At 34.3% G+C, this 15,297-nt stretch overlaps 2 protein-coding genes across 3 annotated transcripts in view; one reads left to right on the top strand and one right to left on the bottom strand.

Moving 5' to 3' along the window:
• Window positions 1-15,297, top strand: part of clos (closca) — a 418,696-nt gene that overhangs the window by 296,979 nt on the left and 106,420 nt on the right. For both annotated transcript variants that reach the window (XM_072540165.1, XM_072540166.1), the window contains one exon: window positions 14,476-14,755. In XM_072540165.1, the coding sequence (XP_072396266.1) occupies window positions 14,476-14,755 (280 nt within the window). The remainder of the gene's footprint in view (window positions 1-14,475; window positions 14,756-15,297) is intronic.
• LOC140447486 (RWD domain-containing protein 2A) overlaps window positions 1-15,297 on the bottom strand; it is a 409,818-nt gene that overhangs the window by 278,411 nt on the left and 116,110 nt on the right. The gene's annotated exons all lie outside the window — the stretch shown is intronic.

Consider the following 15,297-nt stretch of genomic DNA (forward strand, 5'->3'; position numbering starts at 1 on the left):
TTACGCTTTACGTTAATATCCGCTCTATTCTTCTTTATGGTGTGGAAGCTTAGACTGTTAATGTTAATTTGATGAGAAAGTTGGAAGCTTTTGAGATGTGGCCTTTTAGAAGAATTTTGAAAATACCACGGACCGATCATATTACAAACGAAATGGTGTTACACAGAACGGAAAGAGACGGAGAACTTTTAACCACAATTAAAAGAAGAAAGACAGCATATTTTGGGCACATACTTAGAAATAAGAAGTACAAGTTGTTGCAGCAGATTATGAAGAGTAAAATCGAAGGAAAAAAGGGTCCTGGTAGACGGCAATTACCCTGGTTGAAAAATATTCGGCTGGCTGCCACAATGGTATGTAATAAAATGATCCGTTTGGCCATTATGTTTTTTGTGCACAATTTGATATAAATATATTTAATACTTTTAAGTTTTGGTCAAATTATTCAGTAAACCGTACGTTTTTTGCATATTATGAAGAAAAAGCCACATGTGCTACTCGTAGCCCTAAAACAAAGATGTAGTTCTAATGACCGCGTGAAGCTAATGCGGCTGCTTATTGTTTTAACGGTACAAGGTCGAATAATCAGACATGTAAACGACACTAAATGGGAGGGATAACTGTATACTTCGATAGCTACAATGAATTTATCAGGTAATAAATTCACAATGTTGTATAAGTGGGAAAAGTATTTTAATATTGTTGTCTTATAGGAGGTCCTCTCTGATGAAGATGAGCAGGAAATATTTGAATATAATTGTTCTTACAATTGTACAAAGTAGAATTAAAGTAGAGATAAAAAAGCCAAGGAGAAGTGGTTAACAGATCAATATCAATCAATCAACATAATCAACTATAGAAATCAAAAGAGGTATTAGATAGGGTTGCGTGCTGTCCCCATTGTTATTCAAGCTATTTTGATGGAAGCAATATCAGAGGAACAACAGGGTATATCAGTAAATGGAAAAATCTTGAACAACATAAGATTCGCAGATGGCACCTCTGTTTTTGCAGACATTCTAGAAGCACTCCAAAGCTTAGTAAATAGATTACATCAAGTCAGTATAAAATATGGACTAAAAATAAACGTTAAGAAAACCAAGCGCATGATTATTTCCAAGCAACATACAGTAGGAAGGCTAGATATCGAGGAAAAACTAGTAGAACGAGTGAATAACTACAAATATCTGGGAACCTAGGTAAATGAAAACAATAACCAAGGTAGAGAAAAATAAGGACACGCATTGAAATTGCAAGACCGGCATTTTTAAAAATGAAAACAATGTTTGTTAATCGAGACTTTCTTCTGAAGCTGAGGATAAGAGCCTTAAGATGCTACGTGTTCTTGACTTTGTTGTATGTAATGGAAAGCTGGACACTAAAAGTGGATAATATAAAGAAGTTTAAATCATTTGAGATGTGGTGCTATAGAAGGATTTTGAAAATACCATGGACCCAACGAGTTACAAATGCGGAAGTGTTAAGAAGGCTACAAAAGGAGCGAAATATGAGATATTAAAGCTCATAATGCAAGGTAAAATCAAGGGTTAAAGATCCATAGGAAGACGAAGAATTTCCCGGCTAAGAAAGCTGAGATAGTGGTATAGTTGCAGCTCAGTAGATCTTTTCAGAGCAGCCGATTGGGACAGAAATGAATTAGAAATCGAAGACGAGAACGTAGGGGACACATTCATGGAAACAATTGAACATGTAATGCAAAATAATACTACAGATAGTGACAATAATGGCAGCGACCAAAATAAAAATAGGAGCCTGATGGAGATCTGGTTTGGGATACTGTGATAGGTCGAAATTTGAAACAGTTTGTTTTACAGAGCCAACGTGCGGTATTAATATTCAGTTATATGGGGATTATCACAACAAAACCCCATATGATTTTTACACTTTACTCTTCTCGAATGAAATTATAAATTTAATGGTGATTGAAACTAATAGATATGCTTCCCAATGTAAAGAGAATGAAAACGCACCAAAAGCAAAAATTCAAAATTGGCATAACATAGAAACAAGTGAGGTGGTGGCGGGAAGTGGTATAGGAAATTAGTTGTCAAACTTCTTATTGGAACATCATTAGTCAATGTTTTATACTACATCAACAGGTTACGAACGACCAAGATAACCATTACTACATTTAAGAAACTTGTCATGTTGGAATTACTTCAAATACAACATGTGAAGCATTATCGTCGTAATGAACCTCCATTGCCGCAGCATGTGTAAGAAGATGTTGGTTGAAATGGAAGACGCAGATCTGTTGAGTGCTATAAATTAATGTATTTTTTCGCTTAAATTTATTGTATTTTTTAATATTAATATTCTTTTTTATTTTTGTCCTACACTTTCTTAATAAATAAATAATAAAGTGTGTGTTTCTTTGCGTAAATTTTTATTTATATCAATAATAATATGCGTAACAAAGCTTTTTTATTTTTATATAGTTTTACAGCCATGTGAAGCCACATGTTACTCTCAATTATAGAGGCCAAATGCATTTTCTTGTTCTTACAGCCATTGTAAATATGTTCCATAAGCATTTCACGGCGTCGAATAGCATATGCGGCTTCATCCAGTAGTAACGTATCCGCCTGTCCGAGATGCATGACTGACTTCACACGGCCAGAAAGTCAAATTTGCTGTGATGCCGCAATGATATCTCATGGCAGCGAAGATGTTAAATACACAGACGCATATTGTAGCATTTTTAAATTCTTTGGTATATATTAAAACACCGAAGAATATTTTCAATGTATTTCTATTTCCTATCGTACGTATTAAAACACCGAAATATTATTTCAATCCTTTTTGCGTCGCCGAGTCAATAATAAACACAGTTTTGAGTTTGTTTATATATCACATACGCGATTTCTTTGGTATTTTCTTTGATCGTTAAGCCGCCTAATATTGCGCGTTAAATAAATATTCCCGTTTATATGTTTTGTTTATACCAAGTTGGGCGAATGAATTTTAAAGAGCATTACATCACTCTCGCCGAGGCCGCTGTCAGGGTAGTTGGCTTCAGTGTTGCTCCAAATTTTTCTTTAAATTTGTAATGTTTTGTGTTTTTTCGTTTTATGTTGTGGTAAATATATTCTTCTTCTCATTGCGCCGTCTCCTTTCAAAGGTTGGCGATCCAAATGGCAATTAAAGTTTTGGAAACTGCTGCGCGAAAGATCTCCGCGGATGAGCGGTCGAACCATCTCCTCAGGTCTTTCAGCCACGAGTTCTGGCGTCTTCCTACTGATCTTTTGCCCTGTACTTTTCCTTCCAGTATAACTTGAAGTAATTCATATCTTTCGCCTCTCAGCACATGACCCAAGTATTGCATTTTCCTCTCTTTGATTATTCTTAGTAATTCTTTTTGTTTACACATGGGACGAAGTACCTCAACATTAGTAACTCTTTGTACCTATGGAATCCTCAACATTCGTCTGTATATATACATCTCAAAGGCATCTATTCTTTTTTCTATTTCGGAGTCCATTGTCCAACTTTCACAGCCATACAGTAAGACAGAAAAAACGTAACATCTGATCATTCGGATTCTAAGCTGTAGACTAAGGTCTGATCTTGTAAAAAATGTTTTAATGCTCATGAATGTTTTCCTTGCTTGTTCGATTCTTGATAGGATTTCTTTTTTTGGATTACACTGACTATTGATATTTGTTCCCAAATATTTTATGGAATTTACCTGTTCTATTATTTGACCCTTGGCATACACCTGTACGTTTATTGGTGTCTTTGATAATACTAAAGTTTTAGTTTTGGAAACGTTTAGATGTAAACCGAACATTTCGCTGTGGTGAACTACCGCATTTATTATATTTTGTAGTTCTTGTGCGTTGCTTGCTATTAAGACGGTATCATCAGCATATCTGATGTTGTCTATGCTGATTCCGTTAATCTTAATTCCGCCTTGGACCTCGTCTAATGCTTCTCTGAATATAGACTCCGAATACAATTTAAAGAGTAGCGGTGATAAGACGCAACCCTGGTAAATATATAGTGAGCAGTTAATAGTTACAGTTTTAAGGAGGTTAAGAAGAATCTTTGAAAATAGAACACGCTGTGTGTGTCGGCGTCCAGAAGCCGGCAAATTTGTTGAAAATAGTGAATTATACTTAATGTAATGTGTCAGTTTTGGAAGAGTAATCACTGTTTCTATGTTTCTAAGTATCTAAGAGATTTGTGTCGTCTACAACTATGAAGGATAACCACATGTAGCCATTGTATCCAGTTGTATCTATTCCAGTTTTTAAAGAAGCAGAGTTTCAAAGTTTGTGTCCAGTGAACAACTTCCAGCCTTAATTTGTTTGTACTAAGAAGCCGTTTCAGAATATTTCCGCAGTTTGAAGATGAATTTGTTCGTGTGGCAGAGGGGGTAAGTCCAGTTCCTAACCCCAGAAATTTTAAAGAAATTTTAGTGAAATCCAGGTAACTCTTTTGTGTTGATTTTTAAAGGAACAACAAGGATATTTTCTAATAATAATTGCTTTCATAACCGTTTAAGAAATTGTAATAATTAAAATTGTAGATCTTGGGATGTGGCTTAGCTGTCATATTAATTGTTCTCAGTTTTAAAATTTAGTGTTGACATCTACAGCTAGCTTTATTTTTTTTACTTTTGGTTAATACCTGATCATAACAGATCCTTTTTTGCTTTGTTTTTTTTTAGAAAAAGGTTAACCTCTATGCATAGTTTCATTTAAAAAGCTATTTTTCACATGTAAGTACCCTTTTTGTAGTTACCCCATTTCAGTCCACTTGTCATTCACTTATCCATGACCCAGTTCTCCAAATAAACCCTGAGTGGCCGTTCGCCAAAGTTTCGGTTTGTTTTGCTTGCCCTATCTCCAGCCCCTTAATTTCTGTCCCCAATTTTCAACCCCCCATAGTAATGCCTACTCTATGTGGTAGGCAAAATAATCGTCACAATATAAAGTTCTTTCTTTACACTTCTTGATTTCAATGTGCCTTCACTTACTTTATTATTTAATGCTTAATTTGCCGTTCTACATATTCTTATTTTTACTACAGTCGGTTTACAATTTGTTGATAGCTCACTACAAGTTTAACCCTAATTAGAAAACTGAAATACAGAGAGGATAGGTAATACGATATAATAGTAAAAACCAACCTAAAACTGACGGTTTAAGACGTTTTCGACTAACCCACCTTATATCTGAAGGAATACAATACCTTATAATCCTATTACGGGGGTATTTTGAATGGCTAGAGATGAACGACCAGTGTCGTAGAGTATATGATTGAAACATTTATTTGAACTAAATAAATATATTTTTTAAATTGTACTTATGTAAATTGTATTTTTTAATAAAACTTATTTATTTTATTCAAAAATAAAAAGTTTCTTGCCATTTGTAAAAGATACATTTATTTAATTAAGGAAAAAGGCGCCAAATGTCTCCTGGCAAAATTTCCAATGTGTTTTAAATGTATCCATTATTTTCGAATCCGGAGAAAACTAATAAATATTTTTGAAAAATTTAAACGCGGAATGAAAGATTACATTATTACTTAGGGCAGAAAGTTCCTGAAAACTTCTACAATGTTTATTTTAATATGTTATGTAACAGGGGTGGAAATAAAAGAGAAAATATAGTATAATTTTTAATTGAAAATATTGCATGCAAAAGAAACTTTTTATTTATTCTAAAAAATAATTCATTCTGCCTTTAAATTATTCAAAAATGCTTTTTAGTTTTCTCAGGATTTGAAAACAAAAATGGATACATTTAAAACACATTGAACATTTTGACAGGCGACATTTTGCGCCTTTCCCCTTTAATACCTTACGATTACAACTACTATTACTTACCTTATATAATTACGATTAGAAAACTATTCAAATTCAAAACAAATAGGATCAACTTCGAAATCCGAGTCGTCTTGAGGGTTAATAATTAGGTTAATAATCTCTACGGTCGCATCAATTATGTTATCAAGATCCCACATTTTTTGTTCTTCTTCTATTACATGTCTTACTGCATCTTTCCAGTTTTGTTTTGTAATATGTTATAAAGACTCGTATAACAATTCACGTACAGCTTGTATTTTATATGACGTATTTTTTCTAGCCACATAACTTTTCATTTGTGCCCAAATGAGTTCAATTGGATTTATTTCGCAGTGGTAGGGTGGAAGTCTAAAGACTGTGATGTTTCGATTTTCCGCCATTTTGTCAACTACGTATTTCTTGAACTTAGATTTGTGTTGCCGGGCAACTTTTAAAAGTTCTGCTTTTACCATTCCATCTTCGTAAGGCAGATACTTATTCCACAGCCAGTCAAGAATATCCTGTTTCTTCCACGCATTAGTTAGAAGTCTTTCTACTAGTCGTGAATGATAAGGTGCATTATCTAATACTATAATTGAATTTGGTGGTATGTATTCAATCATTTGCTCAAAATACTCTTCGAAAACATCAGCTGTCATCTCCTCGTGATAGTCTTTTGTGCTTTTGAAATGAAATTCCAACAAACCATGCTTAACAAATCCTTTTTCACTGGCAATGTGAGAAATTATTAATCTACTGCCTTTACCAGAAGGTGGGGAGATACCAGTAGACCAACCTTCCATAAAGGTTTGCCTGGAGCTTAATATATTTTTATCTGACCAAATTTTTTTAGAGTATGACCTGAGTTTACCCACGTTTCATCCTGGTAGAAGATGGGCCTTTCTTCAGCCCGGAATTTTCATATGAATCTTAGATAATTTCTTCTCCAACATCATCTTCTCCTCCCGGTCAATCAAAAGTGATTTTCGGTCTGATTTCTCCCACCGGAAATTTAATTCTTTTAAAACTTGCCACAATTTAGTTCGTCCGATATGAGGCAAATCCGGGTCGTCTCTAACTTCTTGTAAAATTTTGTTTAGGTTTGGTATTTCTTTTTAAAAAAAAATCCATGAATTTTCCGTCGAATACCATTTTTGGCAAATTCATCAATTTCAATAGGCTTTTTCCCTCTTTTTAAGTTTTCGTTTGTGTTTGGGTTAGCTATACCGTGTTTTTTTCTTTCTGATAGGAACCTATATAAAGTTGACTCTCCTACGCCAGTCATGTTGGCACAACTTTCGACTATATTGCGAACAGTGTTTGTGGGATTCTGAGAAACCAGAGCATCGTGAACATTCAGGACAATAGTCTTTTCTCTTGGTGAATAGACAGACTTACTGACTGTACGCAACAGTACCGGTGTAAAACTTACGCACTGCAACTGCACTGGTGTGTAAATCACTCACGCACTGCATATAATTACTGCCGTAGAAGCGGAAACACCGACGAGCCGTAAATTACATGCGATCAAAAACGTACTAAACAAAAAAATTGTTTTCGTTCGTAATAACTTCACCCTTTCAAGTTAAGTTTCGAATATAATTAAATTATTAAAAATCTGGGGAATTCCATCTTAATTATCTTGCAACGAATAGTACCTTCGGATATGAATTTCAGGTAATTCCAGGAAATATCCAAAGAGATAAGGTATTCTTATTTACAAAATTGTTAATGGTTAAATTCTTATTTTTATTAATATAATATAATAATCAACATTAGTCGTGAAAGTTTTAATTGTTTTTTTGCTAAATATATTAGTATTAAAATATTATCAATATTATATATAACAGTATTAAAACATGATATTATTATTTAATGAATAAACACCTTAGAAACGCCTATGATTTACGACCGTTTTATGAGTTTGAGGCATATTTCGTGCTCTCAACAATTTGTGAACGAAGAATAAGATGTATACGGAAAACAAACAGTTTTTATGTTCACAAAGATTTTTAGTAACTACTTTATGACCAGTTATAATAATATATGTAGAGAAAACAATAACTTTTATATAACATGAACTTCTTTAGTAGTCTCGAATGATTTCTATCTCGGCCAATCTCTCCCCAACTAAAATTCCCTCGCTAGTCGCCTACTAAAACAAAAATAAAGTAAAACTGAGAAGGAGCTGAAACAAATTGCAAAGTTTTACAATAACGGTTAGCACAATGTATATTCGGATTGTCTATCGACCTATTCTTATAGATGTTATATAGCGAACTCTCCGGAAGTGAGTTAAAGTTTTGCTCATAAAAGTTATTTTCTGACAATATGAGGTGATTGTTTATATTATGCAGTCTGGGAATTGAGTCGGAAACGGGTTTATCGGGGTTGTATTTGGTAAATGGTCTAGTTTATTAGCCGAATTGGGCTCTTAACAAACAACGACAAATATTGGATACATGGAAAAAGAACGATGCAAGTACAAAGATACATGTATGATTTATAAAAAAATAAAGAGATAGGAAAAAAACTAGTGATCTTGGTCTAAAAGTTTAGGCATATGGCATCAAGAATTGTATATACCTGTTGGACTTCAAATACAATTTGCTTCAAACAGCAACTCGGTCGTCTTGAACAAAGTGTAGTTTGTATCCCATTACTAAAAGTGCTGTAGTGAAAATACAAGAAAACTAAAGAGATTTGCAGTTGCGATTACAAAAGATAAAACAAAAAAAAAGGTTCAGTAGGCGGTACTGTACACTCACGCGAAGTTTTATATTAATCAACAAAATTGATGTTTTTACTATTCTCTTTACAACTTCATAAAATTTTCGATCAAATTTCTATTCAGCAGCAGTTTTTGTAGGTTTATCTTTTTTAACCTTTTTTCATGCTTTATAGCTTTCGTTAGTAAGATCTTTTTTACATTTCCTGTACAAAAAATTATGAAACATTTTAAAAATCAAAATAACAAATTATGGTCAGTTTTGACATTTTGTATACCTATCGACCACCCCCTAGTTAGGTACACAAATAGACTGTTCCTCTGTTACTGTAGAAAATATGAAAATCTTTTACTAATACCTCTTTTTATCACACTTTAATACAGTAGTCGAAATGACAATTGCAAAGAACCAACATTTTTTTTTGTATAACACCTGTACGATGTTTGTCTGGTCACAAATGACCAATTATCAGTTATTTTCTGACTTAACTTAATAAACAACAAATAGTCAAATCTAAGGGCTTACCCTATGGCTTACTCTTATTTTATCTATCAACTAATGCATTCATAATGCATGCTGAGGTCAAGCAGATGTATAGAGCGAGCGATATAGTCCAAGAGATTAAATCCCAACGTCTTAGATGGGCTGGCCATGTCTATAGACTCCCTAATAACCGCCTTGCCAAATTAATATGGAAGGAAGCCCCCACAGGAAGACGTCCACAAATGCGATGGAGAGACAATATATGGTCAGCTCTAAGAACAATGGGTCTGCCCACTGACCCAACTATTATGGACGACCGTTCAAGATGGAAGCAAGTTGTGTAGTTAGCCAAAACCCACCCCGGGTTGTAGTGCTACGAGAAGAAGAAGAACAAATGCATTACAACTAACATGCAATAACACCACACCACTATACTCTGCTTTTTTACACTAAACTGTTACACATTTACACTAACTCAAATGGTTTTGTCCTTATGAGTCTTTTCTTTAGTTCAGTGTTGTCAAGAAGCTGGATTGCCTCCACATTCACATGACTATGCAGCCTCTGCTCGTGACTTGCTGCTGTTCTCTTGGGTCACCGTTTCAATACCCAGGTCCTGGTGGAGGTTACTATTATGGATATACTAAGGAGCATCAACAATGTTCCTCAGTACGTTGTTTTAAAATCCTTGGATAAATGTATAATTTATTATAAATGGATAATGTTGAATTTTTTACAATCAGCCAATACAATTTTTTATATCTAATATCAAGCTCCCTCGTTTCTTTTTGACATGGACTTTCCAGCGTAGCCTCACGTCTAGAGTGATGCCCAAGTATTTTGCTGATGTTGCATAAGGAACTTGGGTATCATTTATTCTAACCGGGAAATTTTCTATTTTTTTATTTGTAAAGTTAATGTGTGCAGATTTAGTCTCATTTAATTTTATTCGCCATTTTCTGGTCCACGTATGTATTGTATTTACTGATAGTTGCAATTTATCAGTTGCTTCTTCACTAGAGTCTCCTATCGCTTGTATGGCTGTGTCATCCGGGAAAGTGACAATAGTGTTTTGTTCTAGCTCTGGAATGTCACACGTATACAATAGGTACAGGACCGAACCTAATACACTTCCTTGTTGCATGCCAGCTTTGATCTCCCCTAAATCGGTGTACACTTCTTCTTATTTTACTCTGAAATATCTATTTGCAATGTATGATTCTAAGATTTCTGAATACTATTTCGGCATGAACGTTCTTAGTTTATAGTTTAAACCCTCATGTCAGACTTGATCAAACGCCTGTGCTACATCCAAGAAGATTGTAGAGCAGACAAGTTTGTTGTTTTTGACAAGCAGATTGTTTTTTCTATTATATTCGTTATTCTGTGAACTTAATCTAGAGAGGAATGTTTATTTCTGAAACCAAATTGATGATTTGGTATATGATTTTTTCTTTCTATTATTGGTTTTAATCTTTTCAATAGAAGTTTTTCAAATAGTTTTGACATCACCGGAAGAAGTGATATTGGTCAATAGAATGTTGTAACTTCATTAGGAGGTTTACCTGGTTTGGTGATCCTAATGACTTCGGCTACTTTCCAGAGCCTGGTAACATATCTCAATCTAAAAGCAGCATTTATTAGGTGTGTCAGCTTAAATATGGCTTATTGTGGTAGATTTTCTAATAGTCCTCCTGTTACCAGATCATATCCTGAAGCTTTCTTAGGATTTACATTCTCTTTTATCTGTGTTGATACTTATCTAAATGATAAGTTTCTTTCTTTCTTATTCTTTCTTCGGTTTGGAATGGTTCTTCCCATCTCAGTTCTTCAGCATCATTGTTGAAGTTTGGGTTTGAACATGCTTTCTAAATGACCTGCAAATCGTTCTGCTTTCTGTTCGTTACTTCTAGCCCAGCTTCCGTTTTCCAACTTGATAGGAGGAGAATGAATAATTGATCTCTTCATTATTTTTGTTGCCTTCCATAACGAATAATCTGTGTTCTGGTCAGCTGTTAAATTACTTATATATTCTGTATCTCCCTTTTTAATTTTTGTGGAGCATTATTTAGACTAGTTTTGTCTCGTGGAGCTCTGTATTGCTGACATTTTTTTCTGAACTTTCTTTTTTCTACTCAGAGTTCTCTGATTTCTTTTGAATGGTTGTTCCTTTTTGTTCTAGAAGTTATTGTGGGAGTATTTTCCCAAGCTACCTGTTGGATATTTTTATATATTTATATATTTTAGGGATTCTACAGTATTCACTGCCTTCCCTCGCTCAACCGTTTCCATCTCTCTCTGTTGTTCCATTCTCCATCGTTTAGTCCTCTCTTACTCATGGCATCGTCTACTTCGTTCCTCCAGGATTTTCGGGGTCGTCCTCTTTTCCTCCTTCCTATGGGGCTCCATTCGGTTATTCTTTTTATCCATCTGCTGTCGCTAGCTCTTCTTACATGTCCATACCACTTTAGTCTTTTTTGTTCTATATATGTTAGTATGTCTGTTTCTATTGATGTTCTTTGCTTTATTTCGTCATTACTTCTCCTATCCATTCTTGTTACTCTGCAGCATCTTCGCAGGCATTCCATCTCTGTTGCTATTATCTTACTGCTGTTTTTCTTGTTTATGATCCAATTTTCGGCCCCATATGTCGTATACTTCGCACTAATGTTTTATAAATCTGCGTTTTTGTCTTCATATTTAGGTGTCTATCCCACCATACTGAGTTAAGTTGTCGGATTGCTGTTCTTGTTTGTCCTAATCTTTGTGTAATTTCTTCCTCTGTTGTTGCCTTTTTCGTGATTATGAACCCCAGGTATTTGAATTTATCCTTTCCTTTGATTGTTACGTTGTCATCAATCTGTAGATCTTCTATGTCTTCTTCACTTGTAGATAGGTACTCTGTTTTCGCGAGGTTAATATCTAGGCCAGCCTTGGTATATTCTTCTTGTAGTTTCTTCATCATGTAGCTGAGGTCGTCTTGGTCTTGTGCAATCACTACTTGATCGTCTGCAAAACTTAACGTATATAGGTATTCGTTCCGCACCGGTACTCCCATGCCTTCGCATTTTCTTTTCCATGTAGTCAAGGCTTTCTCTAAGTATATTTTGAATAGGGTTGGAGATGTGGAACAACCCTGCAGGAGCCCTTTTGTTGTGGTGAAGTCTCCTATGATTCTTGTTCCCATTTTAATGGACACTTTATTTTCTTTATACAGAGCTTTTGTAGCTTCTATGAGTTCCGTCTGTATTTCTAATTTGTACATTGCCTCCCATAGTTCTGACCTTGGTACAGAGTCATACGCCTTTCTCAGATCCACAAATGCCAAGTGTATATCTCTATTTTTTGCTTTTTTCTTTTCCAACAGTTGTTCCAGTGTGTATATGTGGTCTATGCATGATCTTCCTGCCGTGAAGCCTGCCTGATCCTCCCCGATTTTGCCTTTTATCGCTTGCTCTATCTTTTCTCGCAGTATCTTCCCATATAATCTTCCTATTGATGATATTACGCTTATTCCTCTGTAGTTTTCGCATCGTTTTCTATCTCCTTTCTTAAATATAGATGTCATATATGCCGCCGTCCATTCCTTTGGGAGCTGTTCTCCATTTATGGCTTTCTGAAATATCCATTGTATCATCCGGTGTAATTTTTTTGATCCGTATTTTATAAGCTCAGGTGAGATGCCTCCAGGTCCCGGTGCTTTCTTATTTTTAATTGCTTTTATGGCCGTTCTCATTTCCCTATCTGTTATTTCTATTTCTTGTTGTGGGAATCTGCTTCGTCTTCGCCTGTTTTCTTTTCCAATGAATTGTGGTCTTTGTTCTGTTAATAGTTCCTTGTAGTAGTCCTTCCATTCTTTGTCCTGTATATTTCCCAATTTAGTTTTTTCTTTTAAGTTTTGTTTCAATCCTCTCAGTACTTTCCATGACTCCGAAGTTCTTGTACCTCCTATATATGTTTCAATATTTAAGCAGATTCTTTCCCATTCTTCGTTCTTTTGCTGTGTATATATATTTTTATAAAAACTCCTAATTCGTCATCAAGTTGCCTCGTATTTCTCAATGGCATAGCAAGATTAATTTTGTGTTCAAGGTTTATTTTGAAGCTCTCCTAGTCAGTTCTTTTATTAGTCGATATTGGATTTAACTCTATTTTGATCACTGTATCACTCATAGTTAAAATTATCGGTCAATGATCAGAGTTCATGTTCCAGCTGTCATTGATATCCAGATAGTTAGCTGAGATATTTTTGTAAATAAAAAATCTATCAGGTCTGGAATTTTGTTCCTATCGGTATGCCAGTATGTTGGTCTACTAGTAGATATTACTTCACCGTTTTGTTCTTTAGCAGCTGACAATAGTTCTGTCTTTAGGCGTAGATAGCCTAGAGTCCCAGTGCACATTCTTTGCATTAAAGTCGCCACCGATGATGTATCTTTTTCCTAAAGTGTTCATAAACTCTTTATATTGTTCTCATTTAATGGAGTATCTAGGAGGAAAATATATTGAACTTATATTTACGGTATGTGTTTTTATTTTTACACATACTGTTGTAGCTTGTATGTGCGCACTTCACTTTCTAGATCATAATTATTCTTTTAATGCCGAATTCTTCACATCCAAAATAAAGGCCTTAGGCTATCTTTATTAGAATCTATGAAAATTAACAAATTAGAAAATATGGACATAATTCTGAATGAACAACTTATGACAAACAGTCCTTCCCTCCTAAACCTATTCAGTTAAAGACTATAAAGTGTAAACACATACCAAAAATAGATCACTTGAGAAAGTACTCTGCCGAAACAGCTGTAATGATCAGATATTATAATAAATTTTGTGGAAGTTTTAAAAATAAAGTTTTCAATGTTTTGTATAACCTATAAATGTCTATAATATACTATGTGTTACTCTTATACCTAATCATAGACTAGAAATTAAAATTAGATCACTGAAAAGAGAAAAAGGTTGAATTTAATTAAACTGTTAGTTAAAGAATACTAAAATTTAATCAAATATCTATATAATTCTAAATATAAGTGAAGTTAAAGTTAGATCTAAACGTCTTTGTACACGTAATTTAACTGGTTACGTCAAAATAAGAGTAACTTAAATAAAAGTTCTGTGTCCAGTACTTAATTTTACATGCAGGCGGCCTGTATTTTATTACAGAACAAAAATAACAGACGCAAAACTGCGCATGCGTATATGTCAAAATAAAGGTGCTTTTATCACAGGACGACATAAAACACCTCTTCAATAACTTTATATTCGTATAATGGAATTTTCTGCTAATGTCGTATAGATGTTTTTTAAGTAAATACACTTAAAATGTATTCTACATTTTCGGATAATACATATATTTATTATTTTATACCTCTCAGCCCTCATTTCACATTTCCCATTTAGTTGTTGCCGAGCACCTACTAATATGGTGTGTTGTTTCAGAGTTGGAAGGAAATTATCTCGTGAACAAATTGAATCTACAGACAGATGTGATGAGATACGACAGGTCAAATGTGATTACGGGCACCAAGACGTTCAGAAACCTCGACGTCGACGTCCTCCGTCCAGAAAGGAAAGCGGCGGCTGCGACAAAGACGCCGGTTTCCCGAGTGCAGGATGTGGATATCGGCCAATGGATGGAGACGGTTGTTCTCAAAACTGGAACGTATAAGATCAACGGCAGGAAGAAGTTTAGGGTTATCGAAACTAAAGAAAGTACAAGGTGAGTTGTTTTAATAGTTTACACTTTAATAAAAGGAATAATTATAGTATTTAGTTACGTTGCTAATGTAAATGAATGGAATTAACTATTTAAGTAGCCAAAGTTACCATACGAATACACCGCGTTAATATTTTTGACTTTGTGATTATTTGTATTAAATAATTTCAGTGGTAGCAGCCAAAAAATACTCCCAAATACATTTCTGAAATAAATTCTTCAACTCCTACGAATTAGGTATGGAAAAGGATAAAGAAAATATCTGGCTTGAAATATATACCGATAATCTCAAAATTAAAAAAAAAACAATGAAATTTTTAACTATCCTCTTGAAATAGCTAAAACTTTAATAATAGATCGTCTAAAAACTACAGTGATACTTTCCTTAAATACATATAAGATGCAAGCTGAAAGTTCAAATTTTGACAGAAAGCGAGACAGAAGACAATTCACTTAACCTGCCTTTTACTATTTAAGAACTGAATAATGACCTAATGGAATTAAAAACACTAGCAAAAAGCCTAACGACATACCAGTAATATTTT

Source organism: Diabrotica undecimpunctata, chromosome 8 (genome assembly GCF_040954645.1).
Source record: "Diabrotica undecimpunctata isolate CICGRU chromosome 8, icDiaUnde3, whole genome shotgun sequence".
NCBI lineage: Eukaryota > Metazoa > Arthropoda > Insecta > Coleoptera > Chrysomelidae > Diabrotica > Diabrotica undecimpunctata.